The 18,872-nt window shown below is 50.3% G+C and overlaps 2 protein-coding genes across 2 annotated transcripts; one reads left to right on the forward strand and one right to left on the reverse strand.

The window, feature by feature from the left end:
* The first annotated feature begins 36 nt into the window (after nt 1-36).
* On the forward strand, nt 37-5,159 carry SLC16A11 (solute carrier family 16 member 11). Its single transcript, XM_070954694.1, has 4 exons — nt 37-235; nt 715-858; nt 1,803-2,537; nt 4,957-5,159. The coding sequence occupies exons 1-4, from the start codon at nt 37-39 to the stop codon at nt 5,157-5,159; spliced, it is 1,281 nt and encodes a 426-aa protein (XP_070810795.1).
* A 3,877-nt stretch (nt 5,160-9,036) lies between these two features.
* On the reverse strand, nt 9,037-16,923 carry LOC139324780 (monocarboxylate transporter 13-like). The gene is made up of 5 exons (XM_070954526.1): nt 16,837-16,923; nt 12,941-13,184; nt 11,887-12,030; nt 9,934-10,710; nt 9,037-9,263 (listed from the first exon to the last, which is right to left on the reverse strand). Exons 1-5 carry the CDS (start codon nt 16,921-16,923, stop codon nt 9,037-9,039), a joined length of 1,479 nt encoding a protein of 492 aa, XP_070810627.1.
* Between the last annotated feature and the right edge of the window lie 1,949 nt (nt 16,924-18,872).

Here is an 18,872-nt window from a genome sequence, read left to right on the forward strand (position 1 = left end):
AAGGTTCCCTCTTGAAGACCCCACCCCTGGCTGGAGATGCTGCCCCCGGAAGACCCCCCAGATGGAGGCTGGGGCTGGCTGGTAGTCCTCGCAGGGTTCCTGGCCAACTCGCTCACTTTTGGCATTCTGCGATCCCTCGGCGTCCTCTTTGAAGACCTGGTGGGGGCTTTCGAGGCCACCACGGCCCAGGTGTCCTGGGTGACGGCCATCGCCTTGGCAACCCAACAGTTTGCAAGTAAGTTTCCCCCCCCCCCCAAGGGGGCCAACCCCAAAAAGGCCCTGCTACATTCAGCCGGGGGGCGATTTTCGCACCCGGGACCCTACTTTTCAATCCTCACCTAACTTAACTTTTGAGTGGGAGAGCGATGCCTTCAAAAGGAGAATATAGAATTACGGCCATTCACTTAGCGACCACTCAAACTGACGACACTGACTTACGACCAGTCCTCAGACTTACGCCCGTCGCAGCATCTCCACGGTCGAGTGATCGAAATTCAGGCGTTCGGTGGTGGGATTCCCCCATTTGCGACCTCCCCAGGAGGCTTTCGACAAGCAAAATCGATGGTGTCATCCGGCTTTGCTTAACGACCGCATGATTCGCTTAACGACGGTGGAGACCAAAAGTGGCAAAACGAGGTGCGACTCGTTTAACAACCGGCTATTCTTTTCCAACCCCCCCACCCCCAAACCCCCTCTCTGTCTCTTCCTGGACAGGTCCCCTGGGTACAGCGGCAAGTACCCGCTACGGAGCGCGTCCGGTAGTCATGCTGGGTGGGCTACTGTCTTCGTTGGGCATCTTTGGGGCGGCCTTCAGCACCTCCTTATTCCAGTTATACCTGAGCCTGGGATTCCTGACAGGTGAGTCGGGCACAATCTGCTTTCCGGAGTGCGTCAATCTGCACCCAGATTTGGTCAAAATGGCTGCCAGCACCTAGTTGAAGCTCCACCCCTTTTTATGCCATATGCTTCCCTTGCTCTCGCAGGGTGGCCATTTTGACTCTTTTGACCTCTCCCTGCAGAGACACCTGCCTGAAAGTTTTGCATCTAGAGCTACTTTGGTCTTGTGGTTAAGAGGTGCCGCTAGAAAATTAGAAATTGTGAGTTCTAGTTGCACCGCAGACATACAAGATGGCTGAGTGACTTAGGGCCAATCACCAGGCGACAGTGAGTTCTAGTTCTGGCTTAGGTACAAAAACCAGCAGGTTGATTTTGGGCCAATCACCAGGAGACAGTGAGTTCTAGTCCCGCCCTAAGTTTGGAAATCAGCTGGGTGACTTTCGCCCAATCACCAGAGGACAGTGAGTTCTAGTCCTGCCTTAGCCACGAAAGCCAGCTGGGTGACTTTGGGCCAATCACCAGGAGACGGTGAGTTCTAGTTCCGCCCTAGATATGAAGGCTGGCTGGGTGACTTTGGGCCAATCACCAGGAGACGTGAGTTCTAGTCCTGCCTTAGGCACGAAAGCCATCTGGATGACTTTCACCCAATCACCAGGAGACAGTGAATTATAGTTCCGCCTTAGCCACGAAAGCTAGCTGGGTGACTTTGGGCCAATCACCAGGAGACGGTGAGTTCTAGTCCCGTCTTATCCGTGAAAGCCGACTGAGTGACTTTGAGCCAGTCCCCCTCTCAGCCCGGCCTACCTCCCAGGATTGTTGTGGGGAAAATCGGAGGAGGGAGCCTCGAGTTATTTGTAAACATAATAAAGGTGGGATATAAATGAATCAATCAAGATAAAAATAAATACCGTGGAACAAATCCTTACGGGGAAAACTTCCCTTTTCTTCTTTCTGTCCGCCTGCAGGGTTGGGCTGGGCGTTGGCATTCGCCCCCACCATGGGGACTCTCTCACGCTACTTCTCCACCCGAAGGTCGCTGGCCATGGGTCTGGCTTTGACCGGGAACGGCCTGACCTCTTTTGCCCTCTCTCCCCTCCTGCGCCTGGTGGCCGACCGTCTCGCCTGGCGGGGCACCTTGCTGGCCGCCTCTGCCCTGACCCTCCACCTGGTGCCCGGCGGGGCCCTCCTTCGGCCCCTGGCCTTGCGGGGAGACCCCCCTAAGTTGACCTCCATCTTCGATGTGGGCCTCTTGGCCCAGAGAGGCTTTGGGGCGTTCGCCCTGGGCACTGCCCTACTGGCCGCTGGGTACTTCACCCCGTACGTGCACCTGGACGCTTACGGACGGGCCCTGGGCATAGAACCGTACAGCGCAGCCTTCGTGGTCTCGCTAGCCGCCTTAGCCGACGCCGTGGCCCGGCTGCTAGCCGGCTGCGTGGCCGACCGGCGTCTCCTGCCCCCCGTCTACCTACTGGTGGCGTTCAATTCCTTGGTGGGAGCCACTCTCCTCTTCTTCCCGGCCGCCTCCTCTTATGCCAGTCTGCTCCTCTTGGCTGTACTCTACGGTGCCAGCGCGGGAAGCTTCGCGACGGTGGCCTTTGGGGTCTTGCCCGAGCTGGTGGGCATCAGCCGTGTCGTGAACGCCACGGGGCTGTGCATGATGTCGATGAGCGTCGGGGGGCTGCTGGGACCCCCTCTCTCAGGTAAGGAGGAAAGGGTTAGTGTGAGGTGCTTGTATGGTTCACCGTTGGGGAGCAGAGTCCCGATGTTGTTCTGGGCAAGATGGCTTCCGTCTTTACTTAAAATTTCGCAAACCTGGCCCCTTTAAGACAGGCGGACTACAACTCCCAGAATGCCCCAGGCAGCATATCAATTTCCCATTTAATTGTCCTACCATCTAACACCCCTCCCTCCCAACTGGTTTATTCATTTTTGCTTGTCGTGGGGTAGTTTTTCCCCTTTGCTGAATTCAAGATATATTACATCTGCTCTACCGCATTCCCACTATCTACTAAGAAAGTTACTCAATCAAAAACCATGTGAATTTTTTTTTCTCATCCTATCCATGCTGAATTCTGATAAACCTTTGCTGGCTGGGGAATTATGGGAGTTGAAGTCCAGACATCTTAAAGCATGTTGGCTGGGGGATTCTGGGAATTGAAGTCTGCCCATCTTAAAGCAGGCTGGCTGGGGAATTATGGGAGTTGAAGTCCAGACATCTTAAAGCATGTTGGCTGGGGAATTCTGGGAATTGAAGTCCGCCCATCTTAAAGCATGTTGGCTGGGGAATTCTGGGAGTTGAAGTCCAGACATCTTAAAGCATGTTGGCTGGGGAATTCTGGGAGTTGAAGTCCACCCATCTTAAAGCATGTTGGCTGGGGGATTCTGGGAGTTTGTTTTATGTTTTGTTTTATTTGATTTGTATACCGCCCTACTCCCGAAGGACTCAGGGCGGTGAACAGCCAGACAATAAAATAACATAGATACAAAAAATTTAAAAAACCAGATAAAATCAAATTAAATCATTTTGGCCCAGACAAATTAAAACACCCCAATAATTTAAAAACAAATTAAAATTTACATATTTAAAAAAGGCCAAGCCCGCCTGATGGAATAAAAAGGTCTTCACAGCGCGGCGGAAGGTGCGCAGATCCGGGATCCTCCGTATCTCTGGGGGGAGCCCATTCCAGATGGTAGGTGCCCCCACAGAGAAGGCTCTCCCCCTAGGGGTCACCAGCCGACATTGTTTGGCTGACGGCACCCGGAGGAGCCCCTCTCTATGAGAGCGTACTGGCCGGTGGGAGGCTATTGGTGGTAGTAGGCGGTCCCGTAGATAACCAGGTCCTAAGCCATGGAGCGCTTTAAAGGTGGTAACCAAAACCTTGAAGCGCACCCGGAAGACCACTGGGAGCCAGTGCAGCTCGCGCAGGAGAGGTGTCACATGGGAGCGCCATGTCGCTCCCATTACCACCCGCGCGGCCGCACTCTGCGCCATTTGGAGCCTCCGGGTGCTCCTCAAGGGGAGCCCCATGTAGAGAGCATTACAATAGTCCAGGCGGGAGGTGACGAGGGCATGAGTGACCGTGCGTAACGAGTCCCAATCCAGAAAGGGACGCAACTGGCGAATCAGGCGAACCTGATGAAAAATCCTCCCGGTCACGGCCGTCAAGTGCTCTTCTAAAGACAGCCGTGAATCCAGGAGGACACCCAAGTTGCGAGCCCTCTCCGTGGGGGCCAATGATTCGCCCCCAATAGTCAGTGATGGCATCAACTGACTATATCGGGACGTCGGAAACCACAGCCACTCGGTCTTGGATGGGTTGAGCCTGAGCCTGTTCCTCCCCATCCAGATCCGCACGGCCTCCAGACACCGGGACATCACTTCAAGGGCATCATTGGGGTGGTCCGGGGTGGAGATGTACAGCTGGGTGTCATCAGCGTACTGATGGTACTTCACCCCGAAACCACGGATGATCTCGCCCAGCGGCTTCACATAAATGTTGAACAGGACGGGCGAGAGGACCGACCCTTGCGGCACCCCACATATGAGGGGCCTCGGGGTCGACCTCTGCCCCCCTGTCAACACAGACTGCGACCGGTCAGAGAGAAAGGAGGAGAACCACTGCGACACAGTGCCTCCCACCCCTAACTCTTCCAACCGGTGCATCATGATACCATGGTCGATGGTATCAAAAGCCGCTGAGAGATCTAACAGGACCAGGACAGAGGAGCACCCCCTGTCCCGAGCCCTCCAGAGAACATCAACCAACGTGACCAATGCCGTTTCCGTGCTGTACCCGGGCCTGAAGCCCGACTGGAACGGATCCAGATACGTTGAAGTCCAGACATCTTAAAGCATGTTGGCTGGGGGATTCTGGGAGTTGAAGTCCACCCATCTTAAAGCAGGCTGGCTGGGGGATTCTGGGAGTTGAAGTCCCCGTCTTGAATGGCCAAGTTTGAGAAACATGACTAAATCCCAGCTGCTTTCTAGCTCAGCCTGGGAATCTTGCAAACAGTGAACCCAAGCCTCCATTTTCAGCCAGATTAAGGGTTTATTTGACAAGCCGTGATTAAGCCACCAATGATGGTTTATGCCTCTCTTGTCTCTTCTTTTCTTTCCAGGCTTCCTGCGGGACCAAACCGGAGACTTTACTGCTTCGTTCCTGGTCGGGGGTGCCTTTGTCCTCTGTGCCAGCCTGGTTTTCCTGGCTCTTCCCTCGCCTTCGTCTGGGTGCCGCGGCACCCAGCAAGACGAGATGCCCAGCATTGTGGGGCATCCGAAGACTCCCTGCCCCATGCCGCCCAGGAGGCATTTGGAAATATGAAAGACACCCCACATTCCTCTATCTGGGGTCTTCCAGCAATGCCCATCACCCAACCAGGATGATGGGAGTGGGAATCTAACCTACTTATGGGACCCCGGATTCCTGTCCCCTTCTCCAATGCATCAAACCCATCATCCACTGCCTTGAAGACCATCTCTGGTGCCTTCTCTAGTGTCCGACGTTGAAAGGGGACACGTGTGCCTGTTGCTACGTCCACAAAAATTAAATTTTGGCCACAGGGAGCTCCCGAGTTTGTGGGATGATCTAGAAACTGTTGGATCATACAGGTGTGTAGTCCTCGAACGTACGACCGTCATGGGGCCTGCCCATCACGGTCGTAAGTCGCGACCGTTGTAAATCAGGTCACCCACTGATAGGGGTAGTCCTCGGTTTATGACCACAATGGGCAGCAGAATTTCCATGGCTAAGCAAGGCGGTCGTTAAGCGAGTCCCGCCCGGTTTAATGCCTTTTTTTTTTGCCAGCCAATCGCTGAGAAGTTGTTAAACAAGTCACGCCATCGTTAAGCGAATCTGGCTTCCCCCCTGAATTTTCCTCGTCGGAAGCCAAGCTGGAAGGTTTCAAATGGTCATAAGTTGAGGACTAACTATATTACGACCCTTTTTTTAACAGTGCATGTTATCAAATAAGGCCGTCATTAAGTGAACCAATGGGACACTGCAAATGTCTGTAAATGTCCTGAGTCCTCGAAATGCAGTCATGTGACTGTGGGGGGGGACATCCGCTGGAATTTTAGAACCGGGTCTCAAATACCGCCCCCCCAGGAAGGTCGGCCGTAATTTCAAACGGTCACTAAGCAATGCGTCATAAGTCAAGGAACCCTTGTACGTTCAATACTCGTCATCTTTGCATGATGTCATTCTTAGGAGAGGCATCGGGGGGCGATGTTGAGCTACACAGGTAGTCCTCGACTTACAACCATCTGCTTAGCGACCGTTCAAAGTTACAACCTCACTGAAAAAATCAATTTATGACCGTTTTTCACACTTACGACCGTTGCAGTATCCCCAGAGTCACGTGATCCAAATTCAGACACTCGGCAATGCACTCGTATTTATGACGGTCACAGCGTCCTGGGGTCCTGCAATCCCCTTTCGTGACCTTTTGACAAGTCAATGGGGGAAGCCAGATCCACTTAACAACCGTGTTACTGATTCACTTAGTGACCGTTCAAGCTTTCAAGTATTGAAAGACGTGACTCGTATTTATGATGGTCGCAGCGTCTGGGGGCGGGGGGTTGCGACCTTCCGATGAGCAAAGTCAACAGGGGAAAGCCGGATCCGCTTAAGAACCGTGTGACTCGCTTAAGAACTGCAGTGACTCGCTTAAGAACTGCAGTGATTCACTTAACAACGGTGGCCAGAAAGGTCGTAAAACGGGACAAAACCCACTTAACAACAGTCTCGCTCAGCAGCCAAAATTTGGGACTGCATTGTGGTCGTAATTCGAGGACGACCTGTATTTGGGGGGGGGCTCCAAAATGCCTCTCCTGGCGTTTTTATTCTCTAACTTGGGGTAAAAAAATACTAATATTTGGGGGGCATTTTTGTAAAATGAAGGTCTCCGTGCTTGACCCCCCCCCAAAGGCAGAACATGCTGCGGTGTGCAGCTTTGCACAATTTTAAACTTTTGCACACTCATGAGCCAATAACTTCGGATGTCCCTTTTCAGAGAGCTGTTTAAAATCACTCGACCCGTATATTTTAAAATAAAATTTGAGTCCATTATTCTCCTGAAGTTGCTGTTTTTCTGTCTTTCATCATCATCTTCTTTTTTTAATGTTTTTTTTTTAATTTTATTTATATAACATTCAATTTCCATCAAACAGTGTGAGATCTGGGCACAGTTAATTTTTAAACAATGATAGTCCACATATTTGTTGTAGTATTCATCGCCATAATATTATTAATAATATAATAACAATAATACTTAATACCCTCTTCCTTAACGACTCTCCACATTAACATTTCCTCTTTTTATATCTCCTCCTTTCTCACTTCTGTTTCAATTGTCTAGCCATCGATAGAATATATCCCATATCAAAAAATATTCCGTTTCTTCTTTATCCTTCATAGTGAGCGTTAATCTATCCATTTCTGCGCATTCTTAATATTTTCTTAATTACGTTTCCCCTCCGATGGAATCTCATCATTTTTCCGTTGCTGTGCAAATAACAATTCGAGTTGCTTTTAATCAACACAAGACCAGATATATCATATTTTTCCGGTAGAATGTCCAATAAAAATACTGTTTCTTTCGTCTTCTTGATCGGCTTTGGAACAACTCTAAAAATCGGTAGTGAAATTATCTTTTAGAAAAAAATATAAATAAACTATAACTATAAAGAAAGCTTTGGCTAAGGTGTGGGATTTTTTTTTTCCTTCGAAAAAAAGAATACAACTATTGACGTTAAAACTTATCTCCACACACCAGTTAACCGTGACCAAAATAAAAAAAACCAACTGAAAATGTTTTATCGGTGGCATATGTCTCCAACCAGATTGGCAAAAATACAACCTAAAAATAGCCCAATTTGTTGGAAGTGCAAAAAGGCACAAGGGACTTTCTATCATTTATGGTGGACGTGCCCGGCAGCAAAGAAATTTTGGTCTAACATCAAAAAATGGTTGGAACAAATAACAAAAACACAGATTGAAAAAGAACCAGAAACATTTTTATTAGGAATATTTAACAAATCATACCCTAAGGATATCAAATATCTTACAATTCACATATTAACTGCTGCAAGAATAACCTACGCAAGAAATTGGAAACAAGAAAAAATACCAAGTGAAACAGAAGGAATAGGGAAAATTTTAGAATGCGCTGAAATGGATAGGTTAACCAAAGAATTACAAGAAAGAGAAGAATCAGACTATTATAAAATATGGAATAATTGGTATAATTGGTTAAAAATTAGAAATATACAAAAAATATAGGGGATATATTACCAATTGATACATATATATGTAATAAAAAATATTAGATTAAAGAGAGGTGAAGGAATATATTATAAGTAGAATTGTAGAACATCACTCTGAAAAAATGCTTAAGAAATTACACTCTTTTTGTGTATATGTTGTATAAATGTTTGTTGTGTATATGTTATGTATGTCTTTTTTAATATTTATATTCAATAAAAACTATTTAAAAAAAAAAGTTTTGGCTAAGGTGTGGGATTTTTTTTTTTCCTTCGAAAAAAAGAATACAACTATTGACGTTAAAACTTATCTCCACACACCAGTTAACCGTGACCAAAATAAAAAAAAACCAAGTTGGTAATTTATTTGCTAAATCTGTCTCCTGCCAGAAATTCCAGAGTGGATAGGAGTTGAGAGTTTTAAAAAAAATATGTGTAAATAAATAAATATGTCGAGGAGCAAAAGAAGGCATGCATAGTCTACAAATTCCCATTTTCCCCCCCACCACCACCAACGGTTCTTAGCTTGAATAGAAAACCGACGAATAAAATTAACAAATTCAAGGAACGGACGTTTCGTGAACCCAACTAGGGAGTGTCATCAGTGCCAGAAGCGGGGGAGAGGAGGAGGAGGAGGAGGAAAAGGAGGAGGAAGACTATAGGGTTCTTGGTGTTCTCCGAACTTGGAAGGAAGGAAGCGGAATTTGTAGGGGGGAGAGAAGGAGGAGGAGGAGGAGGAGGAGGAGGAGGAGGAGGAGGAGGAGGAGGAGAAGAAGAAAAAGAACTGTGCAGTCCCTGGAGCTCTCTGAGCTTGGTGGTTTCCTTGTGGACATTTCATAACCCATTGAGGTAACATCATCAGTGCTTCTTCTCCTGACCTGCAGGACGTACGAAGATTTGCGGAGAAGGCTTCACTTCTATTTGATCGTCGGGGTGAATTAGCCAGTTTCTATCCGGTAAAGGTCCCTGCCTTGTTGGGGTACCCCTCTGAATTCCAGGCTCTTTGGACCATGGGGCTTGGCCGGGCCAGGCAGATGGGCTTTGGGTGCCCTTGAACAGGAGAAGTAGTTGGGCAAGGTGAGAAGAAGTAGGCTGGCAGCCAAGAGGACAACTCCGGCGCAGATGAAGGACGCGGTGAAGTTCCCCGTGATGTCCCTCAGCCAACCTGCAATGCAAAATACGGGGTTTCGCTCTCAGGATGTTGCGTAACCGGACTTTTCCCCGGGACTCCCCCCCACCCCTCAAATCGTCAACCACTGATCAAAGGAGGTCTCTCTGCAACGCATGTTACTCTATGATTGAATTCAATTAGTACAGGTAGTCCTCGGCCTACGACCACAATGGAACGTGTCTACCGCTAAGCGAGGCATTTCTTAAGGGAATTTTACCACTTTTCTTGCCCCAGTTGTTAAGTGAATCACTGCACTTGTGAAGTGAGTCACACCGTTGTAAAGGAAATCGGGCTTCCCCGTGGACTTGGCTTGTCAGAAGGTCGCAAAAGGAGGGGGGGTGGATTATGTGACCTCCCCACTCGGGACGCTACAACCCATCATAAATAGGAGTCTGTTGGAAAGTGTCTGAATTTTGACCGTGGGGATGTTGCAACGGTTGTAAATGCGAGACGCGGTCGTAAGTCGCTTCTTTCGGTACTGTTCCAACCTTGAACAGTCACTAAGCGAATGGTTTTAAGTCGAGGAGTACCTGTACCATGACATTTTTTGTGTGTGTGTGGCGGTTGTTGAGCGAACGTCCCGCGATGGTTTGAACGCAAACATTTAATGCAAAACTCCAGAGGATCTTCTCACAAAGGAGGGGTACCCCCCATTTTTTTTTACCTGAAATAGGGGTGCCCACTAGGGCCCCCGTGCTGTCCAGCATATGCATGTACCCGATGCCCGCCATCACGTAGCGGGCACCCACGATCTCCACCAGGGTGGTGAACTGCAGCGGGACCAAAGCACCGGCAAAAAAACCGTAGCAGAGGCCGAGGGGCATCAGGGTCTCCAAGCTGTGTCCGAGGGGCACCAGGGCCAGGCAGATGCCCGTCAAGGCCATCCAGAGGGTTAGGTCGTGGACCGAACGCGAGAAGACCCGGGCATCCGCCAACCACCCGGCAAAGACGCGACCCACCATGTCTGCCACGGCGGCGACTGACATGATGGAAGCGGCGTCATACTCTCCACAGCCCACGTCCCTCGCGTAAGCTACCAGGTGCGCGTAGGGCACGAAGTACCCCATGTCCACCAGGACGAAAACCAAGACGTAACGCAGGAAGGGTCCATGGTGGAGCAGCTCCAGGGAGAAGGAGGAGGCGAGGGTCCTCGGCTCCTGATGGACGTCCCTGTCCTTTTCGCCGTTGGGTTGAGCGTCCTCTACCGCCAACGGGCGCAATACCGCTCCAGATGCCACCAGGTTCAGAGACATCGCTGCCACGATCTGGAGAGCTCCCCGCCATCCGTACGAGTCCACCAGGTACTGGAAGAACGGGCAGAAGGCCAGCGAGGAGACGCCGGCCCCCGAGACGGCCAGACCCATGGCCAGCGTCCGTCGTTTCTCAAAGTAGTGGGACACGGCGGCCACCGAAGGTGTGAAGACCAGAGCCCAACCTAGACCTACCTCCATTGGGAGAGAGGGAAGGGGGGGAGGAAAGACCACAGTTAGACTCAGCGGGGTCCCCCAGTTCGATCAGACCTACAGGGACCCCCTCATCCCACCCGTCCTGGTCGATCCGATCCCAGGCACCAGGCACCGTGAGGTTGCAATCTAGAAGATGTTGAACTACGGGGTCTCTAACACGGGGAGAACATCAGCCTACGAGAAGCTGACCGAGGCATTCTGGAAATCTGAGGTCCAACCTAATGGAGATGGTGGTTTCCACGCAGGTCGTCCTCGACGTACGACCACATTTGAGCCCCAGATCCTTATTGCTGGTTGTGAAGTTTTGCCCCATTTTACGACTTTCTGGACACAATTACTATTAAGTGAAGTATTCAGTGAATTAAGTACACTTGTTGACACAGCGATGTGGCCTAAGAAGGTCAGCTATCTTAGACTCAAGGTTGATCTTCTCCAACCCCAACTGCCCCATCTTGGCTTCCCGGAAGATTTCGACCTCCAACTTCCTTAAATTTTGATCGGCTGGTTTGTTTCAAGCTGGATTGAGAGACACACACATCCCGCCGCTGCCCCTTCCCAAGAACTTAATGGCAGCAAGGGGGTAAACCAGTGTGGGATTCAAATAATTTAACAACCGGTTCTCTGCCCTAATGACTGGTTGGGTGGGCGTGGCCATGGTGGGTGTGGTCAGAGGGTGTGACAGGCAGCCGTCGGCCTCTTGTACCCCCCTGGGAGCAAAAACCTACCAGGAGTGCCACATTTTGGGCCTAGTAGGCCTCCCTGCAGCCTCCTGGGAGCAAAAATAGGCGACGGGGGAGTGGTGGGATTCAGCCGGTTCGTGTGAACCAGTTGTTAAATATGCTGGCTGGCCCCGCCCCTTCCAGGAGTTCTGCCCCCCCAATGCCCCATTTTAGGCCTAATAGGCCTCCCTGCACTTACCTGGGAGCAAAACAAGCCACGGTGGGGGGCACGACTCCTGGAAGGGGTGGGGCCCGCCAGCAATTTAACAACGCGAACCGGCTGAATCCCACCACTGGGGAAAGCACTCTGGACATGCTCTGAGAGGCCACCTTTGGAACCTCGGTGTGTTGACAAAGGGATTCTCGCTTTTCCTGTGCCCCTTTTGAATGATCGGGGGGTGGGAGAGGGGACATGTTCACAACCACAACTACCTGTGAGGAGACCGATGGCGAGGTGAAGGTGGACCAGGCTGGTGGAGAAGGACGCCAGGAACAGCCCCACGCTGGACAGAAAACCACCGACCATCACAACCGGGCGCGCCCCGTAGCGGGCGCTGAGGGTGCTCCCCAGAGGACCTGGGGGAGACACCAGCATCAAGAGCTTATTAGGAGATCCCTGAGCCCACTCACCCAGCAATCCGCTCAGTTACATTTTTCCCAACTAGGCGCCGGCGAGGGATACTAGGCGCGCTCGAGAAATACTAGAACTCCCAAACTGAAAAATGTTTTGTTTTCCAAAACAGAGAAGACGACAATGCCCCCGTTTTCCAGATTTGGACTGGCAGTTGACGTTTGTCCCGGGTGCGATGCCGGGCCTAATGTTATACGGGTCACCCTCAACTTATGATCCCAATTTCTGTCGCTAAGCGAGACAGGGCTTAAGAGAGTTCGGCTCCATTTTACGATCTTTTTCGCCGCCGTGGTTAAGTGAGACGCCGCCGTTGCGAAGTGGGCAATCTGGTTCTTAAGTGAATCAGGCTGACCCATCACTTTTGTCGGAAGGGGATCGCAGGACCCCGGGGACCGTCGTAAATACGAGTCACGCGGCCAAATTTTGATCACAGGACCATCATGGAAGTGATGTGAGTTGTGGGCCCCCCCTTCAAGGTCACATGATCGCCAACAGTCTGTGAATTGCCCAGACTCGCTTTGCAACGAAGTGGACGGCAAATAAATTTAATTAATAATTATAATAATAATAATAATTTGCAATTTTTCCAGACAGCGTCTGACAAGCAAAGCCAATGTCACAAGCCAGATTCATTTAGTGACCATGTGATTCATTTAACGACTGCCGTTTGCATTTGCTTATCAACTGTGGCAACAGAAATCACTTAAGAATCGCCTTGCTTAGCAACGGAAATGCTGGTCGTAAGTCGAGGACTACCTGCACAGCTAAAAGGGAATTTTAAACTCGTTCCAGTTTTCCTGGGGGAATCCATGCTTTGTGCCCCCCTGCCCCCCCCCACCGCTGTTTCTCCTTTACTTGCAAACTGGAGGACGGCGATGCCCAGCGACACCACCCAGGAGACGGAACCGGACGATTCTCCGAAATGGGCCACAAACTCCACGAAGAAGACGCCGAAGGAGCGGATCACCCCGAAGACCAGGGCCGACTGCACGAAGCCCCCCAGCACGACCATCCAGCCCCAGCCGCCATCCGGGACGGCTGCGACCGCAGGAGAAGACGGAGGAGGAGGAGGAGGAGGAGGAGGAGGAGGAGGAGGCTCCTTTCGGCCGGCAGAAATTGGAAGAACAGAGTGGGAAAAGAGACAAGAAAGAGGGAGAGAAAGAGAGAGGGAGAGAAAGAAAGAGAAGTAGGGAGGGAGGGAGGGAGACAGAAAGGGAAGGAGAGAAAGAGGGAGAGGGAGGGGGAGAGAGGGAGGGAGGGAGAGAAAGAGGGAGGGAGAGGGGGAGGGAGGGGGAGGGACAGAGCGAATGAGAGGGAGGTAGGGAGAGAGAAGGAGGGAGGAAGGGAGGGAGGAAGAGAGAAAGAGGGAGGGAGGGACACAGAGAGGGAGGGACAGAAAGGGGGAGACGGGGAGGGAGAGAGGGAAGGAGGGACAGAAAGAGGGAGGGAAGGAGGGAGAGAGAGGAGGAGGAAGGAAGGGAGGGAGAGAAAGGAGGAAAGAGGGAGAGAGAAAGAGGGAGAGGGGGAGGGAGGGAGAGAGGAGGGGGGAGAGAAAGAGAGAGGGGGACAGAAGGGGAGGGACAGAGAGAGGGAGAGGGGGAAGAGAAGGGGAGGGAGAGAGGGAAGGAGGGAGAGAGAGGAAGAAAGAGGGAGGAAGGGCGGGAGGGAGAGAAAGAGGGAGGAAAGAGGGAGGGAGAGAAAAAGAAAGAGGGAGGGAGAGACAGGGGAGGGAGGGGGAGGGACAGAGAGGGAGAGGGAGGGAGGGAGGGAGAGGGACAGAAGGGGAGGGACAGAAAGAGGGAGGTACAGAGAGAGGGAGAGAGGGAGGGGGAGAGAGGGAGGAAGAGAGGGAAGGAGGGACAGAAAGAGGGAGGGAAGAAGGGAGAGAGAAAGAGGAGGGAGGAAGGGAGGGAGAGAAAGAGGGAGGGAGAGAAAGAGAGAGGAAAAAAAACATTATTGGAAGGGACCTTGGAGGTCTTCTAGTCCAACCCCAGGCCATTTGGGGCAAACAGCTGTCCTGTCTCTTCTTTAAAAAGAAGAATATTGCATCTCTCGGGATGTTCACGGTGCCCGCAGCCCAAATTTGGAACTTAAAATTTCTTCAAAAGGATATTTGGTTTTAACTCTGATTTAAAATAAATCCCCCCTGCAACTTCTCCATTTTAGAGGCCTGGAAACCCCCTCCTTTAGAGCAGCGTTCCTTAACCTCCCAACCTTCAACAACTCTGACTCCCAGCATTCCCCAGCCAGCCCCTTTAGGACGTGCAGACTTCAACTCCCAGCATTCCCCAGCCGCCATTTTAAGAGGCGCGGACGGACTTCAACTCCCAGAATGCCTCAGCTGTCAAGTTAAGAGGTAGCGCCTACAACTCCCAGAATGCCTCAGCCAACCTTTTTCAGAGACTCCGACTCCCAACATTCCCTCAGCCAGCACCTAAAAAATCTGCAGACTTCAATTCCCAGCATTCCTCAGCCGGTCAAATGCTGGCTAGGGGATGCTGGGAGTTGAAGTCCGCACCTCTTAAAGGTACGAACCGGCTGAATATCACTTCTGCTCCCCTCTCACCAGTGGCCAAGATTTGCCCCCTGAACCCACACCTGGCTGCCCCTGAGCTTAAATTACACCTGGTTTACACCTGCCCTGTTTCCCTGCCCCAGAAGCTCTCCCCAATGTCTCTCCTACCTTGCAACCTGTTGCAATGAAACAATGCTGGACCCAAAAAAAACATATTAGAAAGCTAACAGCTGCAATTGCTCAACTAGCATCCATCTTGGTTAGTTTTATTTTCTTTCTTTCTTTCTTTCTTTCTTTCTTTCTTTCTTTCTTTCTTTCTTTCTTTCTTTCTTTCTTTCTTTCTTTCCCTTCCTTCCTTCCTTCCTTTCTTTTTCTTTCTCTTTCTTTCTTTTTCTTTTTCTTTCTTTCTTTCTCTCTCTCTCTCTCTCTCTCTCTCCCTCCCCCTCCATCTGGCCTCCTCTAATCTGGTTGCACATTCAAGGAATCGTGCAAATTTACAACACCTGGGAGCTAATGCAGCCAGAAAGACGATTAATTCTCCACTCCGTTGCATCCTTAGAAGTTTGACTTTTAAGATCTCCCCCCCCAAAATGAGGTTTTTTGCGCGTTGTTGAACATTCACAAATTTTAAACCTCCCCTCGCTCTGTCTCACAATCCTGGCCACCGAGCCAGAGTCCCAAATAACCCACCATTTAACCACGATGACTTCGCCAGCGCACGAGACAAGAGGACCCTTCCTGGCTTCTCCGGGTCTCGGATGTCGAATTTAACAGCCTCGCTTGCAGCCGAGCTGAACCGAACCGACTCTGGTATGTGTGTGTGTGTGTCCCCCCACCCCCGGCCAAAGTCTGGCTCCGTGTCCTCAAATCCTCTTTATTTGCCGGCCAATAAATTTGCTGCTCTTTTCATTGCCAGAATTTCCACTTGGAAATGCCAGCAAGGCTGAAGGATTTCGGAGAAGAGACACAGACCGGACCGGTGCCAGTTCGGAAGGCCATAAAAAATTCTTGGAAATTTTTCTACGTCGCCTGGAGTGGAGCTGCAGGTATTAGGCGGCGTGGACTAGGACGTTGGAGAGCAAGGAGGGAAAAAGCACTCTGCACGTGCTCGGAGCAGTGTTCCCCACCTCTTAAGCAAAGAAGCAGCAACTTATTGTCATGGCAGGAAGGGAAGGCCAGTCTGGAGCAGAGGGCATCTTTTGACGGGCGAGGGCTTGCATTAAATTTGGGAGAAAGTTTTTCTGCGTGACGCTTGTGCTGAGATTGTGTTACACGCAACATAGTGCGTGTTTTGTGTGTCGCTTTTTCCCTTGGATGTCTAAAAATGGGCCGCAACCTGCTTTACAGCTTCAGTAAGAGTGGGGCTCAGTGGCTCCGTGGCTAAGACGAACTTGTCAATCGAAAGCTCGAAGGTCGATCAAAGGTTCGAATCCCTAGGGCTGCGTAACGGGGTGAGCTCCCATGACTTGTCCCAGCTTCTGCCAACCTAGCAGTTCGAAAGCAGGTAAAAAATGCAAGCAGAAAAATAGGGACAGCCTTTGGTGGGAAGGTACCCTGTTTCCCCGAAAATAAGACATCCCCTGATAATAAGCCCAATCGGGTTTTTGAGCGCATGCGCTAAAATAAGTCCCCCCCTGAAAATAAGCCCTACCCAAAAATATTTAAATGCAGAGCTAAAAATCAGGTAAGACAGCAAGAGGAGCCCTATCTTGCTCCATGCACCCCAAAATAATAAGACCTCCCCGAAAATAAGGCCAGGCCGTTATTTTGGGGTAAAAAAAATATAAGACAGGGTCTTATTTTCGGGGAAAGATGGTAACAGCGTTCCGTGCACCTTTGGCGTTGAGTCATACCGGCCACACGACCATGGAGACGTCTTTGGACAGCGCTGGCTCTTCGGCTTTGAAACGGAGGTGAGCACTGCCCCCTAGAGTCGGGAACGACTAGCACATATGTACGAGAGGAACTTTTACCTTTAAGAGAGAGGTGGGGGATTTGCCTTCCCCTTCCAAATATAATAATTCTGAGCTGCTACCCATTTTTCCCTGACAATAAGACCTTATTTTCTTTTGCTTCCCAAAATAAGGACTAGGGCTTATTTTTTGGGGGTCTTATTTCCTCCTCCCCATATGGGAGGTCCACTTCTGTTTGCTTGCGCCAGGACAGAAGATTGAATGGTGCCGCTGCCGCGAGGCGGGGACAATAAAGCTGCCCCATGTGCCCCACACGAGCTTACCTCAGGGCCCTGCAGCCACCCTCGCCCCGACATCTGCCTCACCTCGCAGTGGCGGTTCCAGCAGCCCCGTCCAGCAGGAATCCGCATGATCGCCGGCCCAATGCTTCTACTTGCTCACAGCTGCAACGGAGCAGGAGGCTGAGAGACGCGTCAGTCCTGCAGCCACGAGGCGAGGCGGAGGGTTGGAGCTGCTCCAGTCGCCCCGCACCGGCTTAGCTCAGGGGTAGGGCTTATATTAGGTACACATGCAAAAAAACAGTGTTAGGGCTTATTTTTGGGATAGGCCTTATTTTCAGGGAAACAGGGTAGTCGTCACAGTGCCGGGAATTGTAGGCCAACTCATGATCTACAAAATAAAAAAAAATCCAGATGAATTCGCACGGTGCACCCAGTCCAAAAGAGCCCGGTTTGCTTGGGGGTTTGTAGGTTGTCCATGAGTCCAGTTTTAAAGCTGTTTTTTTTTTTTTTTGCACACACACAGACAGAGAAAAGCACTTTAGGATAACGTGGGAATCTCGCTGCTCCGTGCCGAGACAAAAATTCAATTCGCCGTACGAGCCACAATTGAGCTCAAAATTTCCATTGCTAAGGAAGGCAGTCGTTAAGTGAGCTTTGGTCCATTTTATGACCTTTTCTGCCACAGTTGTTAAATGAATCACCGCAGTTGTTAAAGTTAGTAAGACTCGGAGTTGGGTCTGGGCCACACCGTACAAGAAGTCCTCGACTTAACGACCACAATTGAGGCATTTGCTAAGACATAGAATAGAATAGAATAGAATAGAATAGAATAGAATAGAATAGAATAGAATAGAATAGAATAGAACTGCAAATGTCATAAGTGTGAGGACTGCTCATGTCACTTTTTGCAGAACTCTTGCAACTTGGAATTGGCCACTAAACGAATGGTTGTAAGTCCAGGACGGCCTGTATCCCTATGACGAGCGATAGGTTTATTAAACCAATTCAAAGGTCAGGAAAAAATGCTGAGTTTAGGAAATTCCTTATTCGGCCGAAGGTTACAAAAAGAGGAGGGAAGAAACTTGAGAGATCTTGCAATATGCAGAGTCAGGAGTTTTTCCAGGAATTTGACATCAGGACTTTCTCCTGGCAGTAAAAAAGAAAAAAAATGCAGATTTTGGCGCATGCCGTTCAACGACGACCATTTTCAATAAAATACCGGTAGTCCTCGATTTACAACCGTCCTTTTAGTGACCGTCTGGAGCTACAACGGCACCGAAAGAAGAGACTTATGGCTGTTTGTCACGTGATCCAAACTCAAGGTGCTTGGGAGCTGGCATGTACTTATGATGGTTGCGGTGGGTCACGGGATCCGCTTTTGCGACCTCCCGACAAGCAATGGGGGAAGCCAGATCCACTTAACGACCGTACTACCAATTTAACAACCGCGGTGCTTCACTTAAGAACTGTGGCAGGGAAGGTCGTAAGATGGAGCCAATGGCTTGTCAGTAGGTCACAAAAGGGGATCCCGGGAGCCCCGGGACAGTGCGACCGTCCATAATAGGAGTCGGTGGCCAAGCGCCTGGATTTTGATCACGTGACCACGGGGGACGCCGCAACGGTCTTAAAATGCGAAAAACGATCGTAACTCACTCTTTTCAGTGCCGTTGTAAGTTCAGTCACTAAACGAACTGTGAATGTTGATCACGTGAGCGTGGGGTGAAAAGCAAGCGTGAAAAACATCCCAACTCGCTTTTTTTTCAGCGCCGTTGTAACTTCGGTCACTAAATGAACGGTCGCAAGGCAAAGACTCCCTACATTAGGGATCAAGGTAGGAAAGCGGTTTGTGCTTGACCTGAGGCTTATAAACAAAACCACCTAGGTTGCTCGGTTGTACCTTTTTTTCCATGTGAATTTTCCGTTTTGCGGCCCAGAGGCAAGGAGGATCCCTCGTTCGATGACCAGATATTTGGGGAGGGGGGAATTGAAGGAATTATGGGTCCAGCTTGACAGCACAGTTCAACCTGGAGATACCCTTCCTCCTCTTTGATGCTTCTTTAGCTAACTCAGGGGTGTCA

This window comes from Pituophis catenifer, unplaced genomic scaffold (assembly GCF_029215685.1).
Source record: "Pituophis catenifer annectens isolate HBS135680 unplaced genomic scaffold, rPitCat1.0.hap2 SCAF_15, whole genome shotgun sequence".
Taxonomy (NCBI): domain Eukaryota; kingdom Metazoa; phylum Chordata; class Lepidosauria; order Squamata; family Colubridae; genus Pituophis; species Pituophis catenifer.